General features: G+C 31.1%; 1 protein-coding gene and 1 non-coding gene across 2 annotated transcripts; one reads left to right on the top strand and one right to left on the bottom strand.

The window, feature by feature from the left end:
- Positions 1 to 3,553: 3,553 nt before the first annotated feature.
- TRNAY-GUA lies at positions 3,554 to 3,642 on the bottom strand. The gene is given in 2 exon segments: positions 3,554 to 3,589; positions 3,606 to 3,642. It is a non-coding gene; the product is annotated as a tRNA-Tyr (tRNA).
- Positions 3,643 to 8,119: 4,477 nt separating this feature from the next.
- LOC122596805 lies at positions 8,120 to 10,664 on the top strand. The gene is made up of 3 exons (XM_043769450.1): positions 8,120 to 8,509; positions 9,360 to 9,488; positions 10,354 to 10,664. The coding sequence occupies exons 1-3, from the start codon at positions 8,207 to 8,209 to the stop codon at positions 10,531 to 10,533; spliced, it is 612 nt and encodes a 203-aa protein (XP_043625385.1). The 5' UTR covers positions 8,120 to 8,206; the 3' UTR covers positions 10,534 to 10,664.

Genomic DNA, 10,664 nt, shown 5'->3' with positions numbered 1-10,664 from the left:
CCGTTCAAATCTTATAAATTTATGTTTATATATTCTAAGTAAAAGTTTTCTCGCATCATATGAAAGTTTTGTAAGTTTAGATCTTATGATCTTGTATTTAAATAGAAAAGGAGATGATCTATTATACTAGTGACTTGTTAAAAATCCAACTTACTCTTAAAAACTAGAATAATGTTTATATGATTTCAGTGACAATGATGGTAGCGACGGTGGGTGTTAGGGCGGCGACTAGTGGTGGCCGTGAGAAATATATAATATTTTTATAAAGATAATTGATATAAAAAAAAGGTTAATTTTGTTATTTTAGCAATTGACAAGTAAATATTTTAAATTATTTTATTAAAAGTATTTATGTTAAACCATATATGTTTATCAATAGGTGTATTGATCGAGTAGTTACATACATTTTTAGGTATATCAATCGTGTAATTAACAAAATAGTAAGGAGTGACTCTTTATATAGTAGTTTAGACATATACATATCATACATCTTCTACATTAGATAGCTTCAACTGTATTTGGTTACTTGAGATAATTTTATACGTCAACTATGGTTATATTAGCTGTGACCAACTAGTATATCACATTTTTCTAAAAATAAAAGGGTATTTAATTATTATATATAATAATCGGTATCTAACATGTCTCTTCTAGTCATCATACATAAAAGTGCAATTAATGTATCAAAAATTCTTCTGGAAATATAATTTTTACTTTTCAAAAGTATAACATATTTTTTTATTTAGAAAAATTTAATTTTACTATGACTTTCTAACCATAACTTTTTATAACTTGTATGGACTATTTTATTATGGATTCATTTAACTTATTCAAATAATTTTTTGACCTACGAAACACACAAGTCCAATTTTTCACAGATGGGCTGTAAATAAGATGCAACTCGCGAGTGGGTTGTATGCGGATATGAAATTGTCATGGACGAAATTGATGAGTTACAGGTGGTTGCAAAAGTTGTTGACTTGACAAAGATGACACTCAAACACATCATTTCACATTAGACAAATGTTAGCACGATGTGACGGTTGCGGCAACTGGTTGGTAAAAATAATTAATGTAAAAAGGATAATGTAGTTATTTTAAGAGTTGATGGATGTATGTTGTAAATAATTTTATTAATGGTGTTATAGTTTTATTTGATGAAAATGTTTAAATTAATGAACAAAAGAGAGAGACATTTTAAGATTATCAAAAACTTAGTTGAAAAAAAAAAAGAATATATACTTTAGGGTAAATTACACTTTTCGTCCTTGAAGTTAGCGGCTTTTACACTTTTCGTTCCTAACGTTTTTTTATTATAATTATAACCTTAAAGTTGGTAGAATTTTTCAATTGACGTCCTTTTGGGGCAAAAGGTGTTAAGTTTCAGCCGTTAAGTCCCACACGTGCAAAACACGTGAGGGACTGAAAATGAAAAACATGAAAAGTTCAGGGACGAAAACTGGAATTTATTTTATCATATGTCATCATCTTTATCTTTTCCGGCTGAGTGGCCGGAAAATTCGCCAAAAAACTTAAAATGTCGATATCTAACTCGTTTCTTCGAATTAGACCATGAAACAACCACCAAACTTCTCAAAATTAATTTCCGCACGAATCCTAACCAAAAGATTTCAGATTCAACACTTTCCGGAAAACTCAAAAAATTAAACCGTATTCGGCTTGTCATTAGCCCATGCTGAAAAAGCTAAATATGTAACTTACTAGTGTGGCAATGGACAGCCCCATGCTCGCATAACTAGTCATGTGATAAGCAGGTACATAATGGAAAAACATTAGTTTACAAAATTCTCTGTATCGTTGCAACATTTTCTTTTTATAGAAATCCTTATGTTTACATGTTTGCATCTTTTTGCAAATTAAAAATTTGAGATTCTGGTAAATTTCTTATATATCTTAGATGCATCTTTGCCTCTTTTGTGATTGGTGAAGTGGAGGGAGTTTTCTTTATCAAATTTTTTCTTACAAACTGTAGGTTTTATGTTCCAGTAAAGTCTTTGGTAATTTGCTATTTATCAATGTGTATCCAATTTTATTCCTTGCATGTAGGCACACATATATCAAGAGTAAAAGAATATTATAGATTTGTATGTTATGCTTCTAAGATTTTCAAGGTAATTTTAGATGGTCACTTTGCAACTTCATGCCAATGCTGTTTACTAATTGCTGTTATGATTACTATTAATTTTTGTTTAAATTTTCAGCTTGGTAATGGATACTATAAGATTTCATCGTGCCTACCTAGTTTTATGTTTAAAGGAACGAACATATAGCAAAAAGATGAATATGGTTCATTAGTTTTTAGCTGTGTCTTGTGATATACATTTTCAGTTTTCCGGCAAGTGTTGAATCTAAAATCTTTTGGTCAGGATTGATGCGGAAAATAATTTTGAGAAGTTTGGTGGTGGTTTCGTGATCTAATTCAAAGAAACAAGTGAGATATCGACATTTTAAGTTTTTCGGCGAATTTTCTGGCCACTCAGCCGGAGAAGATGAAGATGATGACAATTGATAAAGAAAATTTCAGTTTTCGTTCCTGAACTTTTCACGTTTGCACTTTCAGTCCATCACGTGTTTTGCACGTGTCAGACTTAACGGCTGAAACTTAACACTGTTTGGTCAAAGGACGTCAATTGAAAAATTATGCCAACTTTAAGGTTAAAATTGTAATAAAAAAACGTTAGGGACGAAAAGTGCAAAAACTGTCAACTTCAGGGACGAAAAGTGTAATTTACCCTATACTTTATAATGTAATATAGATATAAATATATGATAGGGAGGGAGGTCACAAATGCAAAAAAAAGTTTCCGAACATTCAATCAGAACACGATATAACCTCAGCGTATAATGGTAAAATCTTGCACATAACTTATGATGGGGAGGGAGGTCACAAATGAAATTTTGCTTAAAACATATTGATACAAAATCTTGGTACGTAGCAATAAAAAATTTAAGAATCATAAAGAACTTAATCATATATATCAACATATTCGGATGACCATTAATTTACTTCAATCATGTGTCTGAAACTCGAAATGGTTTAGAAGTGATCTTTCGTCCTACTTTGTGTTTGAACAACATTATTATCGTAAATTAATTAATTAAAAAAAAACAAGTGCATATTTTAGTTTTTTTTTTTTAAAGTTAGTTTCGATTAAGATGTGTTGGAGACAACTTTAGAAACCTAAGACTCAAACCCAAGACCTTAGAAAAAACTCACCTTCAAAGTCCACATAGTGGATTTAGAAGATTCCATTGGTCAACCCACCTACGTAGAGTTGGTTAAGTGCATACTTTAGTTGATTTCATGATAAACGTCTAAATTTAATTAAACACTTCATAAAATTAGAAAAGGCATTATTATTTCGGTTAAAAAAGATAGTTGGTCCTTTTATTATAAATTGTTAGATGTAACAACTGCATAAACCTTTTAAAAAGTTTACTATCGGGAATGCAATTTTAGAAAAATAACACTAGATATTGTTAAAGCGTTAAAGGCTTGTTTATTTGTATTGTAAAAAATAAAATTTAAAAATCCGACCTGCCGGATTCGAACCAGCGACCTAAGGATATCTGCTTTTTGACAACTACAGTCCTCCGCTCTACCAACTGAGCTAAGGTCGGTTTGTATTATAATTGCTGAAAAAAATCTTAATATCTAGTGCTCCAACATGAGCATGCATTATTGAAGAAACCTCTCGACTCAACTATTTGGTCTTTCAACAATAAATTTTACTGGATTTAGTGTGAATTGTGTAAGTATTTATGTATTTCTATAGTTCTAGTCATTATTCGATTATTCGATATATACGTTTACTATACTTTTAAAAATCTGGTCATTCATAACTAGGTGTTTAACACTTTACATTAAGTGCTATATGATAAAATTTTAAAAGTTATAGCAAAATATTTGTAAGGCCATAATATAAATAACTTTACAAGAATTATCATATTATGTATTTAACTTCAAATTTATGCATTGTATGTAATAAACTTTCAAATCTCAGTTATTGAACGTACCAGGGTAAATGTGGCAACCCTATAAGTATCACGTCAAATGTCACATTGTCAATTGAAAGTTTTTGATTGGTCAGATACATTCAATAACCAAAATTTGAAAAGTCATTACATACAATATACATGATTGAAGTTTGGTACACAATATAACATTTCGTATAAAGTTATTTACATTCTAAGCTACTAAACTAAAATTTCTATGTATGAAGGATTATGTCAAACGAATTAATCATATCAACTGTTTATTTTTCTTCTTCGTTGTTTCCAGGAAAAAGCTATTGAGAAAGTAAATAACTATTTTTAAAAAAATCTCTCTTATATTTGTATTTTTAGTATTACTTTTCCACAAACGAAAACTAATATTGAAACCTACAATAGGTTTTTCTTTTACCAAAAGTAGAGTTAATCAGATAAATTGATAGCCAATCAATAATCCTGATAAGAGTTCCCTAAAGTTGGATCAACTTCATAATTAAAGTTTGAAGGATTGTAATCCTTTGATATAATCAAAGTTAACTTGATTTTTAAAACTTGACCCTTGAATTAAAGTCAAAGGTTAAGAGTTATTCAACTTTATTTTTAAAGTTTATCTCAACTATAAATGATCTCGATCCCAATAATCCCGATTAAAAAAAAATATTCAAAGAAATGACCATTAATAAAGTGTCATCTATATTTCATTGAAGAACATTTTTTTTAAAGAGGATAGTTATCACCAACACAAAAGTTAAATACATCACATAACCACCAGCTAATGCTTACTATTAGTCTATTACCACACCAAAACTATTGAAAGCACCTAATAATTAGGCAAAACTCTCAAGCTCAAAATGTCTTCAGTGGTAAGCACTTAGACTAACTGTCTGTGACCTGTTTCATATTCACATAGGAGTAGTTCCTTTGCTTCCTCAACTATGCTAGTTATCGTTGGTTGAATGTTGCTAAAATCTGACTCATTTGCTTGCTCTCTAATCCCTCCCAGATGCAGAGCCGGTGGGGGACTAGGGATGCTCCCCCCCCCCCCCACACACACACACAATGAATAATATTTTTCAATACAACTTTAGTCTATGGCCCTGAGATGCAAATTAATTTGCAATAGAGCATCTCCCATCTTGGTCGATCTTGAAGAGAAAGTTATCCTGAGTAAGAAATGCATCCGTTATAAGTCAATAGATGTGTTTTTTCTGGTTGCATCATTTTTCTTGTGTGTTTGTGTTTGTATAAAACTTACAGTTAGAGCCGTGAGGGAGGGAGAGAATATGAGAAAGAACAAAATACAAAGATGCCCTAATTGACTAGTTGTGGACTTTTAAGGATTTTTGGGCTGGAATGTGTTTTTTGTTAATGGACCATAATTGAAATTAGAATTACCCAATCATTAAAATAGTTTTTAGTTATATATATTATATACGGTTTCCCTAGTTATATTATACGAATATTAGTGTAAGCTTTTAGACAAAACATGTCACATTGTTCAAGTAATATGTTAAATTTTATATTTGTATTCTATTCAATGTATGATTATTTTTACTGTATTTATGACATTACTCGACTTTTAAAACCGGTCAGACCAATGGATCGGTGAAGAGGCCACTTAAACATTTGGTCCAGTGACCAATATTATACCATTTCTCACATATTTTTAGTACCAATTATTCATAATTTTTATAGTTTTATATCCAACTTTCGATACTTTGAGGTAGTGTTGAGTGTTTTCAGGTTGGAGAACGATTATACGGATGAATTGGTTGTTTTCGATGATCCATGGAAGTAACGAGAGAAAGGTTCGGTTGGAATCAAATGAAAGACGAAGAAAACAAAGTCTGGAGCTTGTAACACCCGTTAGCCATGTAACACACATTACGTGTGTCTCCACTGTCACGGGTTGCATAACTGCCGTGACATTTCCTAAAGCTTGTAACGGGCGTTACATTTGTAACGGGTGTTACATGCGAATTCTTGTAACGAGAGTTACATTTGTAACGGGTGTTACACGGATTTTTCATATATATACTGGATTAGGGTTCTGAATTAGGGACAAATTTTTGAGAGATTTTTCTTAGCAATACTCATAGCCTTTAGTATTTTGGAGCAAAGATTTGGATTACCAATCATTGTTGCTACCGGATTTTGTTCATTTCATTGGTATACCATGATTTCTTCTATTATTGTTAGTTTTATTTATTTCAATATGAATAGCTAAATACTTAATCATCCATCTTGATGGAGTGAGACAACATGTAAGGATTGCACTACTTTATTAATTCAAAGCTGATTTTGATTATCGTTGTGTCGTGATCTTGATCATTTAATTCTTTATGAATTATTTTTATGATGTTGGTGATATGTATATTCTTCGTTAGTGGTACTCGTTGAACATATATATGATTTCAATTAATTAACTTTAATAAATTGTCACTAGTTCATGGTATGTTGAACATCATTTTTATAAAAAGAATTATCCTATCAACGTGTTGAATAACGGTTGGTGGTACCACGTTTTCCTCACATAGATACAATTGTTAATTTGATAATTAAATAAACTAGTTGGTTAGAGAAATTGTTTTAAGCATTGGTGAAACCGGCTTTTACAAAGGAACTGATTAATTAAGTGATTTAAATGACTTTACAAACGTTGGTGGTACCAGTTTGTGTCTTTATTTTGTCACGATTATCGTTATCAACTTAACTAGATTTGAACTTCATTTATGTGGAATCTAAACATGTTGTTAAGCGAATTCAAGATGGATGACCTTTAAATTTCTATTGTGATAAAAACATTTTCACTATCGTTTGAGGACGATCACTGCCCAGTCATACCGGATTTCTTTCGATTAATCTTTCGGAATTATTAATTATTTTTTAACTTTTGCAACGTGAAAATTCGGTCACAAAACCCCCTTCTTTCTGAATTACTTTATTTTCAACAATTGCTTAAATAAGTCCTTGTGTTCAAACTCGTATTTACCAAGTAAACTATACTGCATACGATCGGGTACACTGCCCGCAAGTGTGTAGTAGACAGTAGCTAGGTAGTTCGTGTTATAAATTTTAAAACTCGGAATTACACATCAGTGCCCTTGGATATCTTTTGCCGTTGAAGCTTGTTCAAAACTGAAGATTTTTTTGAAGGATGCCTAAGGGCATCCCTTACATGTCCTTACCTAATATATTTGTTTTTTGTGGAGGTAAAAGTATTTGTAAGGATGTTTGTATGGTTGAAGATAAAATTATAAGATTTGAATGATTTGTAAGGATGTATAAGAATTTATAAGAATATATAAGTATTTGTAAGGATATGGTGTGACAGCTCAAGAACGCCTAAAAACGTCCTTAGCATTTGAGATAACCTAAAATTTGAATACATGCCTATTAAAAAAAACACAACATAAGACCAAATTACACTAATGAGTCACCATTGAAGACCATTTAAAACTCAGTCAAAATTTTGTACTCCCACCTAAGACTATCTGCACAACCTACATCAACCCAACCTTTAATAAAAAATTAATTTCACTCTCTTCCACCTAAACAACTCAACTTTTTACCCACATTCACAACTCAACTTATATTATTTTTTTTAACTAAATTAATATGATATGGTTTTTGTTAATTCAATAAAATTTATATCTATACACTATTTATAGACTAAAATTGACTTATTTAAAAAAAAATAGATAACAAAATTTCTTTGTCATAAAAATATATTTTAATATAAGGTTTTGTATCCAAAAATATATATTTTTCAAAATTTCTCCGTTTTTAACAAAATTTATGTCAAAATGTTCGTAAAGAAAAATAGGAAATACCATATTTTTATATTCTTATAAAGCAGTATAAAATGAAAAATATAAAAGAAAAACCAATAAGATTTATAAATAAATGTTAACTAATTATAAACTGACAAGTGGAAAAAAAAATAAGGTAAGTTTTATTTTATGTGACTTTTTTTTTTATATAATTTTTTCACTTACTTCCTACCTAAAAGGTTAAGGTGGTCTAAAGCTAAAATCCTGTTGGTTGCTAATATGCGCCAAATTAAAGTGAAGTGCCCCATGTGAAAGAATGTTTACAGTTATTAAAAAAAAAAAGAAGAAGCTGTTATACAAATCTTCTGTATCTATATATATATATATATCATCACACACATATCACATAGCCGAAATCAATGGCGATATTATATTCTCAAATCAAGCTCCGTCTCCTATTAATCCTTGTAACTCTAACCATATTCCAATACGGCTCAGCCGCCAAAATTCACATACCTGATGAGCTAGATGACGTGGCAGACGATGAAGAAGACGAAGCATGGAAAGAATGGGGACAGAAAAAGAAGAAAGTTACTTTTGATCCGCCGCCAGATTATTTTTCCGATATGGATTTTAACAAGATGCAAGATGAGATGATGAAACGACAGACTGGTCCGTCGTTTGGGTTCGTTAAGCTTCGGTTAGGCGTTCGTCGAACTCCGGTGAGTTTTTTTTTTTGTTTCTGTTTGTTGGATTTTGAGTTGTCGGTCAAAGTCAAAATGCAATTTTGTATGTATGTTGGTTTTAGATCTTTAATGACACAATGTTATATAGGGAAATTTAACTCGATTTTCTTTAGAATGTTTTAGTTTTTTGCTTTTTATGTATTTACTATATTTACTTTTTCCTTTTCCTGGCAAAAATTCCAGGAAATATGTTTATTTATACTATAATGTTAGTTTTTTGCGTTTTATGTATTTATACTATATATTTACTTTTTCCTTTTCCTGGCAAAATTCTAAATACTTCCAAATATATGTATTTAGGCAGAGGTTTGTTGTGATTTAATCAAGTGATTATCTAGTTCTGAGCGTTCTATTCATTATATGTATTTAAAGTAGTCAAAGGGTTACGTAATATGACTTGAGATGGACTTTAAGTATGATTTTGGATTGCATTTTACATAATAATAGCACCATTTTTAGTACATTGCTTATTCTGAACAGGGCTGTGATCATAGAGGAACAAATGTAGCGGAATTGACCAAGTTCCAGTAGGTATTAGCTATTGGGATGAGGGAGTTATAACATTTTCTCATGTTCCTATTAATAGACCGTAGATTCGTTAAAAGATCAACATGATTGTGTTTTGCCATCCTATGTTAATCAAATTCTTCTTTTGCTTATTCATTAGTTGTTCAAGAAATAGTTTTGACTTTGGACTGATATGGCTGCTCACATATAACTCGACTCTTTTAATGTCAAATGGTAATCGTGGTGAGGGATTTTACAACAAAGTACGTCAGTTTGGCAAACTTAACTGAAGACGGATCTTGATTATCATGTTTTGCAGGATATGATAACAGAGATTGCTATGAAATGGAGCAAAATTGCAAGAACAGGAGCCATAGAGGTCAAATTTATGGGTGTTGATGTGAGCACAATCATGTTTACTTTGGAAAAGGGCCAAGACACTCTAGAGGTTCGTTATCATTACCCAAATTGCCTCATAATCTTTTGTCATACATAATAGCTATCTAAACCACTGCCGAAAGGTTAGACCTTGAATATACAAACTCCTTGAGGAAGCAACAAAAACCTCTAATCATCATGTCAATAACAATAGAAATTCTGGTGTAAACCTACAGTTGAACCCTGTCTGATACCAAATGGGTAATTGAGTATTTCAGATGTAGTGCTTAAATTATTTTTATGAACAGACATACTTGTGGAAAACTAGTAGTCACTTTGCAATAACGAGCGATTGTATATAAACAAACAGGAATTGATATAAAACAAATTTCCTTCGTCATGTTGCTTTTCCATGGTTTCTTCAAAATTGCTTTTACAAGATTGCTGATCTGAAAGTATGATGACTCAAAAAGTCAATCAATGGATCTATATGCAATGTATAACGATATAATACATGTACTATCATGTCAATATTAATATTCTTTGTATTTACAATTCGTTCCAAACCATTCACATTACAAATTATTTCGTCCTTTTCATTAGCCCTTTACATAAAAAAGTCAATCCAATGATTAAAAAAAGTCAAACACTATCAAATGATTATTTGGCCTAATGAACATGTACAACCATGTTGATATGACAATATTAAAGAGTAACTTAAATTGACATGATCCAAACATGAGGCCATTGAGGGGGCCTTTGCCCTTCAAGTCACATGGGTAACACTTTATGGTAATGACAAATGAATGAAACACCAAATCAATCACTTCACTAAAATCATAGAATCGTATCCATAGTATTCATTTGATATTCAATTTTATATCACGTCTTTCGCACCTGTCTTCATAAGTTAACCTGCGGTTTGATTGTTTCAGCTAAAAGAATTTATACTAAGCCAACCAGAAGCATATGAGATTAAGATTGGGGATCGGCTTTTCAGAAGACCAGGAGATCCTCCATTCGACGATGTTTTTGCTGAACTCCATGCCAAAAACAACAATGAAGAAGGTCATGCTCACCCTTCAGTTGAAGATCACGAGAAAGATGAGTTATAATCAAATGTTACGAAAATTTATTTTTTCCTCCTCTGGACATGAATGCTAGATATCTTTGCAAACAACTAAAATTACTTGAGTTATTCACATTCATGACTTCTCATGATCCCAAAAAGCATTACTTATAGTTA

This window comes from Erigeron canadensis, chromosome 4 (genome assembly GCF_010389155.1).
Source record: "Erigeron canadensis isolate Cc75 chromosome 4, C_canadensis_v1, whole genome shotgun sequence".
In the NCBI taxonomy this organism is placed as follows: Eukaryota; Viridiplantae; Streptophyta; class Magnoliopsida; order Asterales; family Asteraceae; genus Erigeron; species Erigeron canadensis.
Note: the sequence above shows the minus strand (reverse complement) of the source record. Positions and strands in the feature narration are given on the sequence as shown.

Coding starts and splice junctions, on each gene's coding strand:
- LOC122596805 (XM_043769450.1), top strand. CDS start 8,207: ATGGCGATATTATATTCTCAAATCAAGCTCCGTCTCCTATTAATCCTT. Junction 8,510..9,359: donor TAGGCGTTCGTCGAACTCCG/GTGAGTTTTTTT, acceptor CATGTTTTGCAG/GATATGATAACAGAGATTGC. Junction 9,489..10,353: donor AGGGCCAAGACACTCTAGAG/GTTCGTTATCAT, acceptor TGATTGTTTCAG/CTAAAAGAATTTATACTAAG.